Genomic DNA, 23,914 nt, shown 5'->3' with positions numbered 1-23,914 from the left:
AATCACACACATTCTAAATATCATCCCATGAACATGTTAGATTGTTTCATCAAGATTTATGAATTATTCTATAAACACATTTAAGAAAGTTTAAAACTGTGGAAATAAAAGCTCCTGGACTTGTCCCCTGATTCTGATCTGAAGCCCAGTTGAGTGATTTCTTCTCTGATCCACATCCTTCCACCAAGTTTCATCTCATTTATCCAAAAGAATAATCCTGCAGATGTTTTGTCGACAGGATTATTCCACACAAACACCTCATCTCTCAACTAAAGACTCAAACCATCAGTCGAGGGGACGGACATCACTGAACCTTCAGCTTGTCTCCACAGAGGATTCATGATGTGGAACATGAAAGATTTACAGCTCAGAATCGATCTGCACATGAATGATATTATGACAACGTACCCGATTGGCTTGAATTGATCAAAGTATTGACGAGGGGGGTGAGGTCGATGGCAGCGGGGTCGATGTGCTCTGCTGGGACTTCTGGGAAATACAAGCAGACAGTGAAGTCACTGGGATCTGATCTCTTTTATGGAATTAACAGCTTCAGTAAAAAATGTGGCTCAATAACTGCAGGATGTTCTAAAATCACAGGAAAGTGTCACTGGGCCCTGGAGACACTGGGCACTGGAGACACTGGGCCCTGGAGACACTGGGCCCTGGAGACACTGGGTCCTGGAGACACTGGGCACTGGAGACACTGGGCCTTGGAGACACTGGGCCCTGGAGACACTGGGCCCTGGAGACACTGGGCACTGGAGACACTGGGCCCTGGAGACACTGGGCCCTGGAGACACTGGGGCCCTGGAGACACTGGGCCCTGGAGACACTGGGCCTTTGAGACACTAGGCCCTGGAGACACTGGGCCCTGGAGACACTGGGCACTGGAGACACTGGGCCCTGGAGACACTGGGCCCTGGAGACACTGGGCCCTGGACACACTGGGCCCTGGAGACACTGGGCCCTGGAGACACTGGGCCCTGGAGACACTGGGCACTGGAGACACTGGGCCCTGGAGACACTGGGCCCTGGAGACACTGGGCACTGGAGACACTGGGCCCTGGAGACACTGGGCCCTGGAGACACTGGGCCCTGGAGACACTGGGCCTTTGAGACACTGGGCCCTGGAGACACTGGGCCTTTGAGACACTGGGCACTGGAGACACTGGGCCCTGGACACACTGGGCCCTGGACACACTGGGCCCTGGAGACACTGGGCACTGGAGTTACTGGGCCTTTGAAACACTGGGCCCTGGAGACACTGGGCCCTGGAGACACTGGGCACTGGAGACACTGGGCCCTGGAGACACTGGGCCCTGGAGACACTGGGCACTGGAGACACTGGGCCCTGGAGACACTGGGCCCTGGAGACACTGGGCCCTGGAGACACTGGTCACTGGAGACACTGGGCCCTGGAGACACTGGGCCCTTGAGACACTGGGCCCTGGAGACACTGGTCACTGGAGACACTGGGCCCTGGAGACACTGGGCCTTGGAGACACTGGGCCCTTGAGACACTGGGCCCTGGAGACACTGGGCCCTGGAGACACTGGGCACTGGAGACACTGGGCCCTGGAGACACTGGTCACTGGAGACACTGGGCCCTGGAGACACTGGGCCTTGGAGACACTGGGCCTTTGAGACACTGGGCCCTGGAGACACTGGGCCCTGGAGACACTGGGCACTGGAGACACTGGGCCCTGGAGACACTGGGCACTGGAGACACTGGGCACTGGGGTGCAGCTAACTCCAGTCCCTCTGAAGCTCAGTCTCATTTATTAAAACCATGTTAACATTTATTAATCTCAGATTGAGCGCTGCAGTTATTCAGGAAGTTTCTCTAAACGCAGCGACACAGAAACAGAACTTTTTTCTTTGTCTGCTGTATTAATGTGAAAGACAATCAGGGACAGACAGTATCATGTAAATCAAGATGGACAACACGTCTCCTCTTCCTCTCCTGACATGGAGCTGAAACATCTGGGATGTGAACCCAGTGGAGTCTGTGAGGGGAGCTGAGCTGAAACCTAAAAAGTAAGCAGTGATGAATGTACCTGTGGAGTCCAGGACGTCCCGTCTGTGTCTGACTTCCTGTCCGTGTCTGAAAGCTGCAGAGACAAAAATCATGTCACAGGTGATTAATTTATTATTATGACTGTTTTGAAGTGTTTGTCTCCAGGACTCTGCAGAGAGAGTAGAACTGACTGGGACCTGGGTCCTCCTGCTGAAGGGAAGCAACTTGTCTGCAGCTTCATTAGTTCAGAATGTGATCAGAGCTTGATTCCTGATTCCTGCCGTGTTGGGAGGTTTCTTATCGTTTGGAAATATAAAACTCTCAATGCAGTAGAAACAGTAAAACTCGACTTTCAGGACATTTCATTCATCAAGTCTCCACAGTTCTCGCTCCTGATTTAAGAAGACGAAGAGAGACTCAGCTTCAGAACCAGGAGCCAAACAGGAAGCATGTTAACGTGACCAGTGACGTCTGAGAACCACAACATGAACTGGGAGCTGACCAGCAGCTGATTAGAGGCGCTCCTCGTGTGGAGGGAGTTCACCACCTGCTGACTTTCAAAAAACCAGCTCCTCCACTTTTCAAACAGCTTCTGCAACCATAAGACCCAACAGGTGTTTGATGAAGAAGAGTTCAGACCCACCTGGGATGAAGAAGACGAGGAGTGAAACAGTAGAAAGCCAGATGATTAACCAGCAGCGTGGAGACGGTGTGGTTCTCTGTGAAGCTGCCATGGTCCGGCTGAAGATCTGCTGTCCCCAGGAGAAACAAGGAAGACACAAGACGGACTTTCCTCTTGTCTCTGTGTCTCGTCCTCAGCCGGTGTCTCTGCTGGAGTCGGGGACACGTCCTCTTGTCAGACGGGCGTGTTGAGTTTTACCAACGTGCTCTGGGTCCTGCACGATGTCGTCATCAGGATGGATCTCCAGTGCTGTCATCAGGGGGGGGGGGGGGGGGGGGGGCTGCAGAGCACAAAGCCGCACATTCACAACTGGCTCTGGATCAGTAACGTCCCTCATCAGAGACAGACTCCACAGTTTGACCAACAACCACCCGGAGACACGTTCTACTAAACTGTCCGATGCAGCAGCAGCAGAATTATCTTTATTATATTTAAAGAGGAAAACATCTCATAAAAAACACAATCATGAAGTGTAACCTCAGCAAATCTTTTAATATCAGATACAGAAAAAATCAATTGATATGAACTCGGATAGAAAAGTTAAAAAGTTACGGTGCAGAGAGAGAAATTAATAATTCGGTGATTTCTATGAATGTATTGAAACTCTCTCTAGTGTCACCAGCTCCTGTGAACTTCACAGCATCAAACCCCAAATACACAAAATCATGTTTTTATTATCGTGGACGAGCCACACTGGTTTTAATTTATCAGACTGGTTACACTGGTCTTTCCTGCTGGGAAGGTTATGAGGTTCAGGTGAATGAGAAGCTCCTGGAACGACATCCGAGCCGTGGGGAGGATCCGTGAACAATGTGTGTGTGTGTGTAGGGGGGTGGGCGGGGGGGGGTCACATTCAGGCAGAGGAGGAAACTGCTGATGGTCTGGGAACAGCTGCCCACTGGGAGTCGACGCCCATTCAGCTGATGATTATTACCAGTAAGAAATTGAGCAGAGTTATGGAATCACTGGGCTCTGTCTGTGGGCCATTGTTCTAACTCCCAGTATGACCGGATGCTCCTGATTGACAAGATATAATAAATGTAAACACAAAGACACACTGAGCGATTACAGACACACAACATAACAACACATTCAAAATCACAACCAAAAGACGCAGAACAACAATTAACAGATTCTACAAACTGCCTGGACGTCCTGTTTATATGGAGGACACCCTGACACGTCACATGACCTCATCGCCCTCATAAACCTGATTAACATATATGAGCAGTGTATGTTATTTATTCGCACGAATGTATTTAATTTATTCACAACCAGGCTTTATGAAAACTTGTGTCATCACTTTTATGATATTTCTCAAGCTTCTCTAATCAAACTGTAAATGAGCAATTAAAGTGCTTACTTTGCAAAAGTAAAAAGATCCCGACACTAAACCCATGACGTTGAGACTTCTTCATAGTTATTATACCGTTATTATATTGTAAATATATCGTTAATATATATATAACTGACATGAAGCAGAAGCTAACGTCCATTTAGTTCAAAGCCTTTTGAGGATAAAGTTTAAACGGTGTCGTCTCTATTCACCTTCACACAAAGTCCACACACGCAATTTTCAATTCAATACTTTATTAATAACTGGTGCAATTGAAAAGACAAAAAATTAAAAAATCAAGTAAGAATACATTTGCATATTATATCATTGAAAGAAAGATGTGATCGAATACAGAATAGAAATGAGAAATGAGAGAATGATGCACAGCTGTGAAGGCCACTGGTGTAAAGTTCACTTCCCTTCAAACTGAAGAACAACAGAAGAGTTTCAAACTGAGCTGAGGTCAGTTCACAGGAAGCTGAGCGTGATATCCTGAGGGTCAACACCTTCTCTGCTCCAATCACCAGCAAGGGGCCAAAGCACAAAGGCTGCAACTACAGTGCAACTAGAAATATGTTGATATTTAATGTTACACACTTTGTTTTTAACACAGTTGGCACTTTTTTGGCACTTTAACTATTTGTCATTGTCATGTAATTGATGCTGTTTATCGAGGCAGGTTATGAAATAAGTTATTTTTTATTAATGTCGTTGTTTATTGGATATTTTCAGGGGTTTTAATGAATATTATTTATTAACATGTTTGCTTTGCACATCTAACAGAGCAGGAGCTATCAGGAGCTAAAGCCTTCCAACACGTAGGGATGCTGAGGTGCTGCAGCATTTCAGATTTTATTTAATTTCAGAATGTTTATTTTTCGTTCATCTGATTCACAAATGTGACAAAGACAACGTTGGACACAAACTGAGAAGATTTCCGTTGTGGTAATAACGATATTGATTTATCTTAAAAACGATCTAAACCTCGTTAAAACCAATAACTGTTTGTATTTGTTCTCCTCTGGTCCTCTATCCTGACACTTGAGCTCTGTTTGCTGAAATTTTTAATTTTAATTTGTAATTTAAATGCTAACCCAGCACAAGGAGGAACCCAGGGTGTGTTTAGACGTTAGCGTCGCTCACAGACTGGAAGTTAGGATCCGTGTAAACGCCCCCCCCCCCCTCCCCCACCAGGATATCACCACCAGCCGCGTGTTTCAACCGCCACAGCCAGAAAAAGCATTTAGTAGAAAATAATGACATCGAAAAGAAATGTACTGCAGAAGGCAAAGGCACAAATAATTCATAGCAATCAAAATGTCTGTGAAATGACAGGTTGTGTAGAATGTGTGGGTCAGTGCATTGCTCGGTGTGTAGGTTCAGTGAATGGGACCTCGACAGAATCATCGCAGTAAACACTGTTGCCCTCTTGAATACACAGATGCCATAAAGTGCTCCTTTCAATCGATGCACGGACCGACAACAACACACACACACACAAACACACACACACACACAGATGAAGAAAGTAAAACACACACACATGTAAGTCTCCACATATGTTAAGTTCACGTGTAAGAGGGCAACACTGGGTTGAAAATGTGTGTTTCCAGGTTATGGCTTTGAAAGACAGGGGCAGGGTTTAGATTTAAGTCACCTACAAAGATTTTAGATTCATAAAGAAAAAATCTTTCTGATACTGTGCGTAGAAGTGAAACACGTGTGTTTGGCTGTTTGTGAGTTGTGTTCCTGCAGGCGTCCAACAAACTGCTGCAGGTCCGAGCTTCTCCTCAGTTGTTTCTACATTCAGAAGAGAAAAGCCTCCAGGACGGCAGCAGGAGGAAAAGTGTGAAGACTGTGAAGTTTATTACGTTCCAGAGGTTGAAGGTACGAGTCCAGAAACTGAGCTGACCCACAAAGTGTCACCGAAACTCAACACAATTCATAGTGTTTGAACGACTTGCGTGTAGATTTGGGATAAATAACGTTTCACTAAAGGACTCGAACAGGATTAGCACCAGAACCTGGACGAGACATGTACAAATAATATGAATAATTTGTCTCCATTTACTCTAAATTCCATCACACCTCTTACAACAGCTTAATGCTGATTGTCCAATTAACAGTTAAAGGGTAATTTCCAATAAACGAGGCTTTAGTGTGCAGCTCGAACATGGGTCAGCCATGTTGGTTGACTTTTCTCTGTCACATATGATTTTGTGTGTCATTGATTTCTTATTCTATTTGTCAGGAGTCTGATGTGGTGATGACATCGATGGTGAAAATATGTAAAACACAATGTTGAGTAACAAGTGGTCACAAAGAGCGAAACAACACAGCATCATGTCTGAGAAGAACACACACACACACACACACACACACACACAAAGTGGACAGGAAACGTAACTGGAAACGTGTTGTCACTGAAAAAAGTCATGCTAGCTCCCCTGTTTGGGGGGGAGGGGGGGGGGGGGCTCACGAGTAACAACACAATTGTCGTAAGACCCTTTTTAAAAACACAAGACAATTGTAGTTGTTTCATAAAATAACAGGAGGCAGATTATTGCACTTTCATCAGGACAAACAATGAAACATGTTGATTCAATTTGGAAAGAGGCAAAAATAATTACTTTTATTTGTTTTAAGAAAGTAACAATTGACAGATTATCGCTGATTTGAAAAAGCTCTGTTAAGTTGAGACAGAGTTTTGTTTCTAAATCTTTATTTAAACTGTTTTATATTCCTGAGGAGGTTTGATTCAGGTTTGTCGGAGAAATAAATCAAAATCTGAAAAAAAAATTCATTCCAGGATTCAGATCAACTGTGTCTGCTAACATCACTTTTTCTTTCCAGTGTATCTTTGTGTCTTTGGAAGACAATTTTTTTTCTCTTCAAAGGTTTACAAAACATTAAAATATCTGATTTAACAGTAGCGAGCCATGTGACCATAAACACACCAGTGTGGTTGATAAATGCCCGTGAAGAAAGGAAGGAAGCCACATTTCAAAAGGAAGCGATGAACCCTCACGAGAGTTTCTGGAAATGTCACTGAATGTTTTTCACGAGGCAACAAAACCACTGGTGTTAAAGATCTAAACGAGAGAGAGCGACTCCAGCGTGAACAGGAAGGAAAACAGATCAAAACTAAACCATCAAAAGAAAGAAGAAGAGACACCTTCAGGTTCCTGTGCAGCTGGACTCGTGTTCGAACTCGGTGGACGAGCTGAAAGCGTCACGAAGCTACGAATCAGTATTTCACAAAGCAAAGACGGAGCTGTGAGTTTCAAACAGAGGACGAATGAGGACAGGAGGACACAGATGGACATTAATCTGCTGTGTGTCCTCGGGATGAGACGATGAGACACTAAAGACAGAAGGAGGACGTGGGTGATGATGCTTCCTGCTTCAGAGGCTCAATGAATGAGCGTCTACAGGGATCATCCTGATCTGTGTATCTCTGTGTGGTGACCCCTGGTGGTGGAAGTGAACGGTTCAGTCGATACTGTAAGTAATGATAGTAACTGGAATACAAGTAGTTAAGTAGATAATAACGATATAAGTAAGTAAATAAGTGTTTGGTTCACCTTGACAACTTTACTAATCAATGCTTCCACACCGGGTTTCATCAGGATGATGTAGCGCTTGTTTTAACCTGCACGGAGCACCAGGCGGGTGGAGTTTGCCCCAGGAGGGAGACGGATGTGAAAGTGATGTAAACAAACAAACATCATATCTCTGATCATGTCTGAATTTAGGAGTCGACAGATTTTCGATGAGCTCAAGACGTAAAGATATCAACAGAAAACCCAGAAAACAGAAATAATCTTTGTGCGTCTGATTCCAGCGTCCTGACGTTGACGAGTTCTCTCAGTAGAAATTATGTAAAATAATAATTATATACAACAGAGTTTGTGAAGGACATTAAAACGTCATCAGGCCAAAGATGAAAATCAATCAACTCACTGGTGTTCATGTTTCAAAGCTTCCGAATGCTGCTGACTTTGTAGAAGTTGAAATCTTAGTCGTGGCGATGTTTGGTATCATGTGACCTTTGTCTCTCACAAGCTTTTTCCCTTCTGGTAGTTGTATCTTCTAATATCATAAAAAGTTGTGTTAACTTGTGAAGATGATGTTGCCGTAATAAATGTATCGTCTACAATGATCCAAAAGCTAATGGAAACATCCATGGAGTTAACCAGGTGATGCTAACTTGCGTGTTAGCCTTCAAGCTAACATCGCAGCGCTCGAACGTTACACCTGCTGCGGATCACGAACAAGCCGATGTGGTTGAAGTTCTTCTTGAAGGACACGAGCCCAGTGGGAGCTGAAGCCCGGTGTGGAGGCTCCTCTGTAAACGTCAGCTGACTCTGAAGGTGCTTGAACATGCTATAACTGTGTAATAATTCAAGTGTGTAGATATAGTTGGTTTTCAGAGGTTACATTCAGTATCAGTGTCGTCCTAAATCTAAAGTAGTAAATGCAGTTTAGGTTTATACGTGATCTCCTGTGAAGCTTCTGGAGGAGAACTGGTGCTCCTCCTCAGCCAATCACCTGCGAGCATCTTTACACTTTACAATACAGGGCTGACTTCAGTGTCACTTTCATGACTGGAAAGTTTAGAGCAGCAGTGAGCACATTATGTTCCATCTTTTCACTTTTTAAAGATGTGCTGCTCTTTTTGTAATCTCAACATTATTAATATGAATTCATAATAATGGGAATGTGGAGCTGGCAGTTAATTATCTAAATGATTCTACAGCCAATCAGAGCACAGGAAACGGGTGAGCAGACATACTAGTCGGGGGCTTCTAGTGGTGAAAGATGATGTGTGTGTCTGGAATAAACTCACAACGACTGCAAATCAACAAGATCAACAACACAATAAGTTGTGTCTTTAGTGAAGTGAAGCCAGTTCCACTTCCACTCATTCTTTTGGCTAAGGAAGCATCAAAGTTTGGAATTTCAGCTGCTATTTCTCATCGATCACATAAATCTGATTCCAGTCAAGTCTTGATGAACTGAACTCAGCCTCAAGACGCTCAGAGAACTTTGTAAACTAAAGACCTACAGGTGGTTTATATCCCTGAATTCATTTGCAACGAAGCAGCAGAGATTTAACGTTTTAAATTCTGGTGATTACATTTTTTTTGTTGTGTTTTTCAAGTGGAAAGTTTGGATTCATGAAGTGGTGAAAAACAAGTGAAGAGCACGGTGGTGAGAAAACACAGAGACAGAAGAGACGAGGAGGTGAAACACGTCTGCCAGCAACTAACCAGTGTTACCCAAGTCTCACACACACACACACACACACACACACACACACACACACAGACACAGACACAGACACAGACACAGACACACACACACACACACACCAAACAACGTACAAAACAAGAGGCAGGAGACTTTTGGTTCTAGTATCACGCTCCAGCCAATACCCCCCCCCCCCCTCCCAATGGTGCATTATCATGCAAACCATGCAAAAAACAATGAAAATGTTGTCATATAAAAAAATAAGTGTTACAAAATGGCATAGCAAGTATATGTACCCATTCGATCTCCTTTCCGTTTCCTGATGACCTGAACTTTGTCTACACTAGAAGTTGCATGCGTTTCATGCAGTGCGGTTGGCTTTGCAGCGATAAAGCTTTCGGGTGTATATAGTATGTATATTAATGTTCTTTTTAATTCAGCTAAATCTTTTTGAGGAGTGCGCTGTACAGGGTTGAACTTTACAAATGGTCAGGCTTCCCTTTGTCTCTGGGCAGTCTGGAGGCCAGGGCTCTGTCGGTGCTGCGGTCGGTGGATGAGATCGTCTGTGGCCTCTGAAGGTCGATGACCTTGACCTTGACCTTGCAGCAGCACTGGATTAACCCACCTGCACTCCAAGTCGATCCAGAGATTTGACCCAAACTGATTTGGGTTTAGAGGCATGGGTTTGATTCTAGGTCTTAACTCAGAGTCGTGGATTTCTGTGAAGTAACACAAATCCCTCAGGGTGGCGTGTTCCACACAGCGTCACCAAACCCCTCCCCCGTGGAGGAGAGGGGCAGGGCCCCCCCGCTGGGAGTGAAGGGGTCCGTTTCAGAGTCAGTTTCCCCCTCCGCCAGGTAGCTGGGCCTGGGTCTCGTCCTTCCCCCCGTGGACAGATCCTCTCCGTCCTCCCCCTCTCGCTCCCCAGAGATGCTGAACCCGCTGGGCGAGCGCTCCAGCTCCTCGTGGTTCACCGACAGCATCGAGAGAGGGGAGTCCCCCCCCCGCCCCCCTGTGGTCCTGCCCAGCCCCACGGACAAGTCCTGCAGGGAGCTGATGGGCAACACCGTGGGACGCTCAGCGTAGGTGGGGATGGCAGCTGGGGGGTTGCGCTGGTAGAGGTGGGACGTCGGGGGTTGATGATCTGGAAGTACACAGACTCCTCCTGCTGACCCCCTCCCCTCTCCGCCTCCTCTTCCACCCCGGCCACAGTACGGATTCCCCTTGTACGACATGTGTGGAAACGCCTGCTCGTAGTTGAAGAACACCCGTCTGATCGGACCGGTCCCTGTGGGGTCGCAGGTCTCCAGGGTCATGTGGGCGGCGCCGGCAGAGTCCACCTGCAGGTGCTCAGTGTGCTGGATGTGCATGTCCACCAGGAAGTCCAACTTCTTCTCCATGTCCTCCACCTGAGACAGAGAGGAAACACTGTAGTACCAGAACTGACCTGTTGGTTGAAAAGTAAAACGAATACCACGCCGTCCACCATTTTGGACTTAAGCTGGAAATAGATCAGCAGCATCACATTAAAGCTGAACTTCCAAACACCTGGGACGTCCTCCCCAAAATTCTAAAGCTGGAAAACAACATCACGTTTTTCACTTAGTCAATAGATGCTTTTCATTTCCTCACCTGTCGTTCCACTCGGACAAATCTACCCATCATGCTCTGGTCGTCGGCGTCCGGCATGGAGGCAGCTTTGGTGATGAAGGACTCGTTCCTGGAACAGAGGAACACTGAGTGGATGAGCACTGCACAGACTTTTGATCGAGGTAAACAAACAGAACAGCGGCACAGTACCTGGGCGACTGATTCGGCGGATAGGCAAAGGGCGTTTTCTGAGTTTTCTTGTGTTTCGGGGTGAGGGGGGGTCCAGGAGCCAGAATCATGTCGATCCTTAAAGGAAGAGAAACAGGATGAGCCCGGGGGAGAGGAGACATTGACCTCACTCAAACAACATCAGACGTCTGTGATGTAGCTGCCGACCTGGTCTGGAGGTATTTGATCCTGCAGAGCATGTCCAGGTGCCCGGCAGAATACTGCTCGATCACGTCTTTGACATCATAAGGCCTCAGAGTTTCCTTAAACCGCTTCTTGTTCAGGAGGAACTGCATGATCCTGTGAGACAGAGAGTTCAAATTCACCACTTAGGATATTAACATGACAGAATGTACTGTACTGTAATACACTGGTGATCTTGTTTTCTTTTCTAACGTATTACACGACAGCTTCACGCTGCACAACTTAAACAACAAATCAAGATTTGAGCAAAGCATTCTGGAAAAAACAAATAGACGCCAACGTTTATTCGTAAGCTGTTTGTGGAGGGAGCCGTCCAGACGTCCGTCTCTGTGGCCACGTCCATCAGGTCCTCCTGGAAGATCCCAAGATGTCCACAGGCCAAATGGGTTTATGAAATCCCTCGAGCACTTCCTCGGTCTGCCATGATCTTCATTGGACATTTGGACAACCTGCACTCGCTCCGTCCAAGCTCGTGTTAAACTTTCCACCTCTGCGAGTTCGTTAATGTTCACATGACATAAACATTATCTTCAGAGGGTAAATACAAGGTGCAGATGTTCCTGTCCCCGCCAATTTGTTCTTTCCGTGAGTCCACTTCATTACCAGGGTGCCAACTGCACATGCACTCCTCCAAGTGGACGTCAAGGAACATGAACAACTATCTGTCTGAGGTGTCCACAGTCCTCGGACAGACTGTGCTTCCACTAGCAAGTATAATTAAGGCTGCTTCTGTCTGTGATCTGATTCTTTGGGACTTTACCCAAAACTTGAGAACACGGCAAGAAGGTTCCCAGTTCATATCCCGGTCACCCAAGGTCAGCTGGGATTGGTTCCAGCTCGCCCTGTGGATAAGCGGTATAGATGATGGATGGACCGAACATTTAAAAACCACTGATGTTGATCTCACACTCGCTCAGAAACAAGATCCTGAGATCCGGATGTGTTTCAGGTATCCTGGCCTCGGAGTCAAGGATGTGATTTACTCACCGATCTTTACCAGCACCTGGTTTCACTGTCCATCTAATAGACGTTTGTCAAACAGCAGCTAGTGAAGGAAAGCTGGGGTTCACTGCCCTGCCCTGAAAGACTTGGACTTGGGCGTGTCCATGTTTGGATCTGATCAAACCAAACATCGTTCAGTTCTTTGAAAGTCTCCTATCGCCCAGTGAGCTCCTTGGTTCCACAGAGCTCCCACTCTGAGAGGACTTCAACCCTTCAAGAGTCTGTGGTTGCTAATTCCTCATGTCACAGGCCCTCGTGCATTATGTCAGAGATGTTTCCTGTAGATTTACCAGCACTTGGATGAGTTGTGCCTTCACTTCTTGCAGCCCACACACTCCTGTAGGGGCTGGTATCAAACCTCTGTGCTGTCTGAGTACCAGCGGTTTTATATTCATCACCGTCACAGAAAGTGGACATGAAATGCTCACACATATATTTCCATGCTTTGATCATTATTGGTGTATTGACAGAATATCTAAAAGATATGGAGCAGGATCAGGATGATACATCTTGATGAGCATTTGGAGATCCTGACCTTAGAGCCCTGATGACCAGCTTCAGCGTGGGGATCATCTCCTCCAGGAGGATGTCCGGAGGGAAGCCCCGCTCCTCTAAGGCCGGATCTGCCAGACCTCCGGAGTCTGGACGAGTCGAAACCAAGAAATCACAGAGGAGGACGAGTTCATTACCAAACTGAGGACAGTTAATAACCATGTGATTCCAGCTCACTGCCTGTACGAAGACTAAACCTTTTGATTTCATGTCCTCCGTACCTTCAGAGCCCTGACGCAGTGTGTAGGCCTTCATGCGGAAGGCGGTGCGGAAGCGTTCCCGGTTACTGAAGCCGGCGGGTTTGGGCTCCTTGGACGGGCTCTCCTCGATGGAGTCGCTGTGACCTGTGAGCCTCCTGCCCGGCCCCCCCGATGATGGTCTGGCATTGGGAAGTCGAACGCGCTCCAGTAAACTCATCTTTTGGCTGAAACAGGCGAGAAGAGAGAAGACATGAAGTCATGTGACTCGAACAAATGTTCAAATTGAAAGACTGAGATGCAAGTTCTTATAAAACAAAGTGAGGTGGTGACAGAATCTGAGCTCAGGCTCCATTATCTCCTGTTCTGGAGCTTTTGATCATATGACCATCAGACTGTTTGATCCTGTCCTGGATCCCAAATTCAGAGAAATACTCACAAATCCTATGAATTGAGAAACAAATGCAATATTTAATGTAATATAACCTGAGGGTACACACACATGTTTCTGGATTACACCTGCACCTTTGCTGTGGTTTGTTTCTTTCTGTGAGTAAAAGATCAATTTTTAAACCAAGAAACAAAAAGCTGGAATCATCCTCTTGTCTGACTTTCTTCTCACAGAGGAGATAAAGTCTTTTTCTTCTTCTGGCTCAGCCTGACAATGCCCCTCTCCCGGCAGAAGGAGGCCTCAAAGAGCTGCGAGGAGATTGGTCTCCTTTATCCTCCAATGGCTGCCGATGTTTGGCAGCACAAAGACGAGAGCTCCCTGGGTAAAATAAGACTCCTGTGTGCCTTGGAAGAGGCAGAGAGGCGGAGTAACCGGAGCCGACGGATGCCTGAACAAGGCCTCTGAAACGTGGAGCGTTCTCAGAGACTCTGCTCCCACAGCAGACACACAATATGAGTCTCTATGTTGCTCGGGGGCGGAATGGTGACGGCAGATTACGGCGCTGAGAGGCTGCAGAATAGGAAGCTTCACAGGAGGAGAGCAGCTCCTCCACAGATAAAGAGCAGAATATTAGACCTGATTATCCCCTGGTTCTCTGTAAAGCAGGGACACACAACAGGGAAGTGCTTCTTATCTCCCTCAGCTCTGGTTTCCAGAGACACACACACTTCGGTGTACTACACCTGCACGGACCTGCAGTGACAATATAAAGAATTAATCTGTTTATCTCCGTGTTAACAAGTGGATCTTGACACAACCTTAAAACACCTGCTGTTAAAATAGACATTAAATCATAAGTTCTCCTATTTTCCTGGTATGTTTTACACTGTAAAAGAATAAACTAAACAAACTGAACTCACTGTGGTTACACTGTCCTCACTACAAAGGTAACAAAGACAACAACACACACACACACACACACACACACACACACACATAAACACAGACACACACACACAAACAGAGTCAAAAGGGATATAATTTTCTCTCTGTGTTGTGTTCAATGACCTCCCAGGACAAGTGGATAACTGATAGAAAGGTCTAATATCACACACACACACACACACACACACACACACTGTGCAGTAGTGATCGTTTTGATGGAGAGACTCGTTAGTTTCCATCAAACCCAACGGCCTCGTCTCTTCCTCTAATTACTTTGTCCAAACTGTCTTTTATAATTGAAACGTCACTAATGGTTAGAAACTAATAGGTTTCTAAAAAAAAGTCTCTCCACCCAAATGACATCAAAGCAGCTGATTCGGAAGCCGACGCTGTAAAAGAGCGAGCGTTTTATATCACGATTCTCATATTTACCACCGTTAACCACAGATTTATTGCAGCAGTGAATTCATATCGGAGGATATTGCAGGAAACAGTGATTAGACTTTCCGGCGTGTGGGACAAATTAAAGAGCTGTCCCGGGTCCTGCAGCCTGAGCTCTGTGTGATGTAGACTGGGACCTACCTCGCTATGGCCTCCAGGTGATCCTTCCTGTGGACGGGGACAAAGAGCAGAGGACAGACCAAGTGTCAAACTGTGAGTCAAACACGTCACCGCTGAGAAGCTCTGAAAGCTGCGTCACACAATCATAACTTTATTAAAATAAAACTTTTGACACTCGAGTCTCAGTCGACACATATTTTATTTCCAGGCACATATTAGGATAGATAGATGAATGAAAGATAGATGGATGGATGGATGGATGGATGGATGGGAGTCTGCGGCTGAGGGGGTAGAGCAATTATCCTCCAATCAGAAGGTTGGCAGCTCAAATCCCATTCTGAAGTGTCCTTTTGCAAGATGCTGAAGCCTCTCATAGACACTGAATGCACTTATTGTAATTGTAATGTAATGTAATGTGATGTAATGTAATGTAAAAGACAGATTTACCTGAAACAGGGAAGAGAAATGATTGTTTCGTAGAATCTCCAGGTGGCGATGAGGTCGTCTCTGACCGGATTGGTGGAATAATATCTCCAGGCAGACTGGACGACAGAAACACAACAAAAAACATATCACCGTTAAAATGACGTATAATAGGAATCAGGCACATCTCAGCTGGAGGACACGCCCACCTGCACTCATTGGACGGCACTAGCTGTCAATCACACTGTGGTATCCCCCCCCCAAACACATCCGGTGCTTTAAGGTCTGCTTGACTCTAAATGATCGTAACTTACTAAATGAACATCAGCTGTTTGAAGCACACTTGAAACTAGACGTTATAAAGTGAGTCGCCCCCTGCTGGTTATTAGAGAGAATGCAGGCGTCAGTCACTTTCATGTTAGCTTCACGTGAGTTGAGGGTTTCAGGTCGCGTCTCACCTGGATGAGCCCGGCGGCCGGATGCCTGCGCTTCTCAAAGTGCTTCTGTCTGTGCTGCTCCTGGACCTTCAGAGCCAGACCTGATCCCAGAATCCCCTGCAGCGAGACAAATTCATGGACAGTCAAACGAGTTCATGTAGACACCGGGAGGACAGTGGACATGAGACAGTGACGGGAGAGTGAACCCACTGCAGGCAGAGCGAAGAAGGACACGCCGATCAGGGCGAAGGTCCCGGCCAACAGTCTCCCAGCCCACGTCTTCGGGGTTTTGTCTCCGTATCCGATGGTGGTCAGAGTGATCTGCAGAGGAGACAAACACAACACGTCAAGATTCCCACAATCGACTTCTTAATGTTTCAGTCCTCTTCTTTCCCAGCGGCCCGGTCATGGTGGGAATTGGCTGTGGGACCAGTTTGGCTCCAGCACATTCAGAAGTACATGAAATAAATGTACAGACAGTGAGCGAGAAAAGGTTTGTTCCTGAATAACGTTGCTCTTCAGAGACGAGGGACAGAATGAGATGATGGACACTCACCAGCCCCCACCACAGAGCGTCCGCATAGGTGTCGAAGTCCTGCTGCTTGGGCTGAGCGGTGGGGTTGTCCTGATTGGACATGTCCATGGAGACGTCGTCCTTCTCCACCAGGTAGACCAGGAAAGACGCCAGGATCAGAGACAGGAAGCCGATGTACCAGGCTGTGATCAGTTCCTGCAGAAACACACACACACAGACACACACACACTTTAATGCGTCCTCCTCTCCTTCACCTGTCACTTGAACCCTTTTGGCTTTTTGGCTCTCAGCTGTTTCTCTCTTGCCATCTGGAGCTCAGCTGACTGAGCCTGGTCCTACCTTACTGTGGGCGTAGATGGCAGAGCCCAGCAGTTTCCAGGTCCCCCCCCTCCGGTCCATGCGCAGCATCCTGAGGATCTGCAGGAAGCGCAGGCTGCGCAGGGACGTGGCCAACACGTTGCCCTGGTTCCTCACGGCCACCACCGGCACCGAGGCAATCAGCACGAAGATGTCTGGGACAGGACGACAGGAAGTCACGTTTAGGCTATTGTAGCTTTTTTCTCATCTTCTTCTACAGAACACTTCCACTATCTCATGTGTAGAGACATTTCACTCCAGCCAATGTAGAAGGAAAGGCTGTGTACATTTGCAAATGCTCTACAAAGACCTATGTTAAGAATGACACAGATCCAGAAGCATATAGTCAAGTGCCCAAAGTTTCCTCAGGGCTCAAATCAGCCTATGACAAAACAAAATGTTTATATTTATGTCTGTATATGACAAGGTAAATACAGTTACTATAAATTACCCACACAATTTGCAGTTAATTCCCGTTAATTCCCATGGAAAGTTTCCAACTTTGAATATTCCCAGGATTTTGCAACCCTAGTCACAGATTCTCTACCAATCAAATCGTAAATGAGTCTGACCTGTGCCCCACATCGTCCTTCTGGTTATTTTAACATGATTCAGATTGTAGTTTCTATAAAGTCTCTAAATGAAGTGGTGTGAAACGCACGTGCATTTCTCAGCCAATAAGGTGACATTCATTTTTCTGACTCCTCCTCCTCACCTAAGATGCACAGCGGCTTGCGGGCGAACTTCAGCCGTCCCCTCCATCCTTTGTAGCGGCAGCAGCATCCTGCCGCCCAGACCCTCAGTGCAAACTCCGCTCCGAAGAGTAAGATGGCAAAGGTTTCCTGTGTGGAGACCAATCAGGAGGAAGGACGTTACAAAGACTTTTAACTGGGACTCAATGGTATTGTTCCACCCTGCTGGTTTTCTTCACCTTTTCATGTATTTCTCTGTTTGTATTAAGCAGTTTGATCTGAAACACTTTCAGCTGCAATGTTATAAAGAAAATAAAGAGTTTTTTATTTTAAGTAGAGACGTGTTTTTCAGTCATTTGATGTGTTTTATAAGAACAAATCTGTAACTTTGTAAATCTCAGCTTTAAAGCTCCTATGTTAGATTTCCACAGCCACTAGATGTCGCTCTAGCTCCAGCACTTCACACCAGAAGACAGCTGGGTTGAACCTGGTCTGACTGCAGCCGCAGGGCCGGAGGAGAAACTCAGTCAAGTCACTTTCTACTTGTCACAGCGTCAGAGAGTCGACAGCTGATCTCAAGTCTGTTCACACGTGTTCAGGTTCACGAGGGAAAACACAGACATGTTTGAAATCCAGATCCCAGCAGGAACCAGGGACTCTGGGGTTCAAGGACACTACATATGAAATAAGACAGAATATGAATCTGAGTCCTCTCACCAGAATAACCAGCCAGTGTGCAGACGCCTTCTCATGTTCCTTGAAAGTTGTCAGAATGGCCAGAATCAAACATCCCAGGACGATTAAGAACCTGCAGAGAGAGAAATGACAAACATGAACGTGAAGCAGAGTTAGAGCCGGAGAGTCTGAATCAGATCATATTTAAAACACAGTAACATCTGAGCAGCGCCTGAATCAGATCATGTTTGAAACTCAGGCTCCAGCACAAGGCAGCGGGTTATCCCCCCACTAGAGGGAGCTACACCTCTACTGTTTACTGTACATAAGCTGCTTTTATCACCACAGGTTCTGATTTAATGCTTTTAAATCCGAATAGAATCATAAACCACACTAACTGGATCAGTAACATACATATATATATATATATATATATATTAATATATATGTGTGTGTAATTATATGTTGTTTGTGTAATTATATGTTGTTTGTGTAATTTGTTGAACAAATCAGAGAACTAGGAGGTGTGCATCAACTCAACAGGATCATTAAACTGTGGTAAACGTTTCATTTGAGCTGGAGAACAACTGAAAGAACCTGTGATTCCCTCAGTTCTAATGTTTCAGATGTGAACATCCAGTGGAGTGATGAGTGGCAGGTCAGGGGGTGAGACGGTCAGACTGAAGAAGAGTCAGAGTGTCGGCTGAGGACTCAAGGCTCAGACTCTAAATACACAAGATGTCCTCGTGGCCCATGTTTATTTACAGTTTATGATAAAGGCTGATATAAACTTTATATCTCGTGTTAAAACTCCCTTCACATCATATTAGCTCAAATATTCACTTTCACACGGTTTAATCCTGACTTAGACATTCAGAGTCGTCAGAGCTGGAAGTAACTGGATACACACACACACACACACACACACACACACACACACACACACACACACACACACACACACACACAGATGGGTATTTAAATGTTGTACTCTACACTACAGCCTGGTTGTGCTCCAGTTAGTCTGGAGTTAACCACCCTGTAAGTACCTTAATGCTTTATGGAAAATAACTATAATCCTGCCGTTATGATCCTAAGATCTAATAAAACACTGGATCTGGATAGATGTTCTTCTGTGAAGCTCCGCCCTTTTCTTCTGCTTCCTAAATCATTCATGGTCTGTTGTGTTACCATTAAGCAGTGTTGACATGTCGGAGAAGTTTCTGAAGTGCTGCACAAACATAACAGCATGAATATTTCACAGCCAAACAGCCTGAAGGGTTTGACATAATTCACCTGAAGGAAGTGACAGTAAAGACCAAGCAGCCCCCCCCCCCCCCCCCCCCCACCATGTCATGTGTGTGTTTCACCCTCAAACGTCATCAAATTGTGTTTTATACCAGACTTCCTGTCTCCTAAATCAAATCTGAGTGTTTCTCCTCAAAGTTACCCAGAGGACAGAGATGATAACTCAATATGATTCAGCAGATACTGATCTGCAACACAGTCAGCTTCCTGTCCGGCTTCAAACACTTTGTCCAATCAGGCTTCACTTCCTGTTGATGTCCGTCACATCAACAGGAAGTAAAGCATCAACTTCTTCTTCTACATTCGACCTTCCACTGAATTTAATTCCTAAGGCAAATGATCACTATGAACATATATAGAGAGAGAAATCAGAGAGGGTGTAAAATGAAAGCAAAGTGTGAATTTACCTTATTGGTCCTTTTGAGGGAGCTGGTGTGTTTCTGTTAAAGGTCAGGTCAGTAGTGATGAGAGCCGGCCTGCACAGCCTCTCTCTACATCAGGGGTTCTCAAACTTTTGCAAGCCGGGCCCCCCCCAAAGCTGGTTAGGGGTAGTTGGGGCCCCCCCACCGAGAGCTAGCTGCAGTTGGAAGAAGTTAGCTAGCTAGAAGGCTAGCTCTTGGGGCTATGAGCTTTTTTTAAAAAGACTGTGGAGCAAATTACTCCTTAGATTAGACTACGAATAGGCCGGCTGCAAGTGCAGGAAGGTTTTACTAAGGAAGGAGTGAGTCTTTGCTCTCTGCAACGTTCAAATGATAACGCTCCTCTTTTGATTGGTGGATCAGGAACGAAACAGTATTTTATTTGTTTGTGTCAGTCCAGCACCTTGCATTTCGCCACTGAGGGAGCTTTCACTCTCCAGTGACAGGTCGTCTGTCTTTTTTAATAACTTTTTTCTTTTTAATTTAATTAAAAAAAACAAAAAAATTGTCTGTGCCCCTGGAGAGTGTCCACGCCCCCACTTTGAGAACCACTGGTCTAGTATGCACTGATGCTTTTATACCATAGCAGTTCATAAGTCATACAAATATTTTGAAGTTGAACAGGTAACAAGTCTATTTCAAATGTTTTTTAATGCATTTGGGCAAGTCCATTTATTATAGTAAATAAAACTGTAAATGGCTTACAAGCAATAGGAAAGTAAAATTGTGTGAGTCTCTATTTGCTTTCTTGTAACACAAAGACACAGAATACATTTATTCAGCCTATAGAGAATAAATATAAATGGAAAGTGTACTACTGGTACAGTATAAGTAAATAAACTGCTATATGAGCAGTGGCATCTCTGTGCATCATTGCTATAATGGAGTTATTCACCATCTTATATAAAATTTAATGCAAAGATAGAAATGTACATTTTTTATTTGCTTTATCACAGTTTACTCAGGAACAGTATCAGTCACACTGTAACTGATACTGGGAAAACAGTCTTTGAGTTCTAACCTATCCATAGATACCAAGATCATGCATAATCGTTTTATCTGACCCTAACCCCTAACCAGGATCTGATAGATCTGGAGCTTTTCTTAATTCAATTTGAATCCAACCCCCGAGAGCTAAGAAAGTATCTAACAAACTTTCATAAACCTGTATATATCTCATTTAAAGAACCACAAACAGCTTCAGTTGCCCACAAACACGTGGGAACTGTGTCAGCTGCCTCAAACAGTGTGGCAACAAAGGCAGCTGCCTCAAACAGTGTGGCATCAAAGGCAGCTGCCTATAAACATTCTGGCATCAAAGGCAGCTGCTTATATATGTCTGTGGGAGTTCTGTTGAAACCATAACTGCTTCTATGAGCTACCGCTGCCACGATTTGAGCTTGCCCCTACTGGTATGAATATTTCCATGTAACGGCTGCACTGGTCCAGTTGCTCCAAACCCAGGACAGATTGAGTCTTGTTGCCAGAAGCAAATCAACGTCTTCTCATTATTTGATCTAAAGTGTTTGAGGAATCATGGTGAGTAGGAAAACCCTTTAAATCATGTGATCACAAATATCTGGAGTTTAGTTTGACTCAGTTCAAAAAGCAGCTGCAGCTTTGAAACAGGAAGTGAACATGGCGACGCTCCGAATGCCTGAAGCATCAGAATGTGTATTTCTGTGGTCGTAGTGGAGCTCGAACAGGAAGCATCTGAGATTCAAGTGGAGCTGTAGAGTCCTGCTCCTCCTGTCTGGACCTTGATCCAGTTAGAGGAGCTCTCTGGGCTCTCAGCCGCAAACAGGCCTGTTTTACCGCCTGGTTCAAACACCTGCTGGGGCTGGATGTTAGAAAGAAAGCTCCAGGACTCGGGAGGTAAAAGTGTCCCTGAACTAAGACCCTGCGCCGGGTCCCTCCCTGAGAGCAGCCTCAGACGTGACGCAGACCTGTTGTCTAATCCAACCATGAGGCTTCAGGCTTCAATGAACCTACAACTAGGCAGATCATGCATTAGTTCCATGAACAGTCCACAACATGTGATTACTTGCTCGAAGCGTGTTGTCGTCTCCATCCAGAATTATAAATGGATAAATGCACATGGTTGAATAATATTTCTCCTTCCACAGCGTGAGTGTATCTCTGTGCACGTTGGTCAGGCCGGAGTCCAGATCGGTAACGCCTGCTGGGAGCTGTACTGCCTGGAACATGGGATCCAGCCGGACGGACAGATGCCCTCCAACAAGACGATCGGAGGAGGAGACGACTCCTTCAGCACCTTCTTCAGTGAGACCGGAGCAGGGAAGCACGTCCCCAGGGCCGTCTTCGTGGACCTGGAGCCCACTGTCATCGGTAAGCTGTCATGAAATGTAGAGACCACGGTTACTCTGATTTATTAAATCAAACTGTAGAATCATTTCTGACTGACTCTGTCTCTTCAGATGAAGTTCGCTCTGGAACCTACCGCCAGCTGTTCCACCCTGAGCAGCTGATCACTGGGAAGGAAGATGCTGCCAACAACTACGCCCGAGGACACTACACCGTCGGCAAAGAGATCATTGACCTGGTCCTGGACAGGATCCGCAAACTGGTAGGTAATTTAATACCTATCCAAATTTTTACTCAAAAATCATAATATCTCATATCCCCTCTGTTTCCAGGCCGACCAGTGCACTGGTCTTCAAGGCTTCCTGGTCTTCCACAGCTTCGGCGGTGGCACCGGCTCTGGCTTCACCTCCCTACTGTTGGAGCGTCTGTCCGTCGACTACGGCAAGAAGTCCAAGCTGGAGTTCGCCATCTACCCCGCCCCCCAGGTGTCCACCGCTGTGGTGGAGCCCTACAACGCCATCCTGACCACCCACACCACCCTGGAGCACTCTGACTGTGCCTTCATGGTGGATAACGAAGCCATCTATGATATCTGCCGCAGGAACCTCGATATTGAGTGTCCCACCTACTCCAACCTGAACAGGCTGATCAGTCAGATTGTGTCCTCCATCACTGCTTCCCTCCGTTTCGATGGTGCCCTCAACGTGGATCTGACCGAGTTCCAGACCAACTTGGTGCCATATCCCCGTATCCACTTCCCTCTGGCCACCTACGCCCCCGTCATCTCTGCAGAGAAGGCCTACCACGAGCAATTAACAGTGTCTGAGATCACAAACGCCTGCTTCGAGCCGGCCAATCAGATGGTGAAATGTGACCCTCGCCACGGTAAGTACATGGCCTGCTGCCTCCTGTACCGTGGAGATGTGGTGCCCAAAGATGTCAACGCCGCCATCGGCACCATCAAGACCAAACGCTCCATCCAGTTTGTGGACTGGTGCCCCACTGGTTTCAAGGTCGGCATCAACTACCAGCCGCCCACTGTGGTTCCTGGTGGAGACCTGGCCAAGGTCCAGAGGGCCGTGTGCATGCTGAGCAACACCACCGCCATCGCTGAGGCCTGGGCTCGGCTCGACCACAAGTTTGACCTGATGTACGCCAAGAGGGCCTTCGTGCACTGGTATGTGGGTGAGGGTATGGAGGAGGGGGAGTTCTCCGAGGCCAGGGAGGACATGGCCGCTCTGGAGAAGGATTACGAGGAGGTCGGAGCTGACAGCTTGGGAGAGGATGATGAGGAAGGGGAGGAGTATTAATCACACATGCATTCCGCTGTACTTACCTGAGCATTGTCATTATGTTCTAAATAAAGTTTTTGTTTAATGCTGTATTGTTTCCTCTCTTTAATTGTTCAAAAACATTCAGTTCAGAGTAAAAAGCAATTCAATTGATCACATCATTATTCGAACATGCCCCTAAAATACTAACGATTGATGTTGATATTGAAAAGGAAGATCAGCCTGGAGAATGATTAACAGTTTGCTTTAATATCAGTACATTTCACTTTACTTTAACAGGATCATTCTTCGCAACTGGCGCATCGGTTGCCTGACTTTTCTAATCAGAAAATGTTCCATAGTTGTGTTTGTTTGCTGATACAGTGTGTGTGATGTTAATAAAGTTCTAATTGCAACGCTGTGGTCTTGTGAGTGTGTTTGTATGTGTGGCTGTGAGCGACTTGCACACGAATAATGAATAAGGCTTTGCTAAGCAATGGTTCCTAACAAA

At 46.1% G+C, this 23,914-nt stretch overlaps 3 protein-coding genes across 3 annotated transcripts in view; 1 reads left to right on the top strand and 2 right to left on the bottom strand.

Annotated features, from left to right (window-relative positions):
• Positions 1 to 8,423, bottom strand: part of LOC128454463 (HERV-H LTR-associating protein 1) — a 15,299-nt gene extending 6,876 nt beyond the window's left edge. The window contains exons 1-3 of the mRNA XM_053437872.1: positions 8,273 to 8,423; positions 2,061 to 2,114; positions 409 to 489 (exon numbers count right to left, since the gene is read on the bottom strand). Coding sequence (XP_053293847.1) covers positions 409 to 489; positions 2,061 to 2,114; positions 8,273 to 8,423 — 286 coding nt within the window. The remainder of the gene's footprint in view (positions 1 to 408; positions 490 to 2,060; positions 2,115 to 8,272) is intronic.
• A 1,608-nt stretch (positions 8,424 to 10,031) lies between these two features.
• Positions 10,032 to 20,836, bottom strand: kcnq3 (potassium voltage-gated channel, KQT-like subfamily, member 3). Its single transcript, XM_053437864.1, has 15 exons — positions 20,829 to 20,836; positions 18,123 to 18,213; positions 17,429 to 17,555; positions 16,696 to 16,868; positions 16,378 to 16,551; positions 16,032 to 16,142; positions 15,843 to 15,938; positions 15,409 to 15,503; positions 14,983 to 15,009; positions 13,089 to 13,291; positions 12,851 to 12,956; positions 11,278 to 11,409; positions 11,092 to 11,187; positions 10,924 to 11,011; positions 10,032 to 10,700 (listed from the first exon to the last, which is right to left on the bottom strand). Exons 1-15 carry the CDS (start codon positions 20,834 to 20,836, stop codon positions 10,032 to 10,034), a joined length of 2,196 nt encoding a protein of 731 aa, XP_053293839.1.
• A 1,140-nt stretch (positions 20,837 to 21,976) lies between these two features.
• On the top strand, positions 21,977 to 23,442 carry LOC128455166 (tubulin alpha chain-like). Its single transcript, XM_053438845.1, has 3 exons — positions 21,977 to 22,156; positions 22,246 to 22,394; positions 22,465 to 23,442. The coding sequence occupies exons 1-3, from the start codon at positions 22,036 to 22,038 to the stop codon at positions 23,440 to 23,442; spliced, it is 1,248 nt and encodes a 415-aa protein (XP_053294820.1). The 5' UTR covers positions 21,977 to 22,035.
• The last annotated feature ends 472 nt before the right edge of the window (positions 23,443 to 23,914 follow it).

This window comes from Pleuronectes platessa, chromosome 13 (assembly GCF_947347685.1).
Source record: "Pleuronectes platessa chromosome 13, fPlePla1.1, whole genome shotgun sequence".
NCBI lineage: Eukaryota > Metazoa > Chordata > Actinopteri > Pleuronectiformes > Pleuronectidae > Pleuronectes > Pleuronectes platessa.
This window is presented reverse-complemented; position numbering and strand designations above follow the sequence as displayed.

Bases quoted from the DNA above. Each gene is read 5' to 3' on its own strand.
- kcnq3 (XM_053437864.1), bottom strand. The intron at 11,188-11,277 runs GTCGGCAGCTAC...TCTTCCTTTAAG, and splicing joins ATCAAATACCTCCAGACCAG to GATCGACATGATTCTGGCTC. The intron at 10,701-10,923 runs GTGAGGAAATGA...TCTCTGTCTCAG, and splicing joins TTGTCCGAGTGGAACGACAG to GTGGAGGACATGGAGAAGAA.
- LOC128455166 (XM_053438845.1), top strand. From the start codon at position 22,036: ATGCCCTCCAACAAGACGATCGGAGGAGGAGACGACTCCTTCAGCACC. The intron at 22,157-22,245 runs GTAAGCTGTCAT...CTGTCTCTTCAG, and splicing joins CCTGGAGCCCACTGTCATCG to ATGAAGTTCGCTCTGGAACC. The intron at 22,395-22,464 runs GTAGGTAATTTA...CTCTGTTTCCAG, and splicing joins TGGACAGGATCCGCAAACTG to GCCGACCAGTGCACTGGTCT.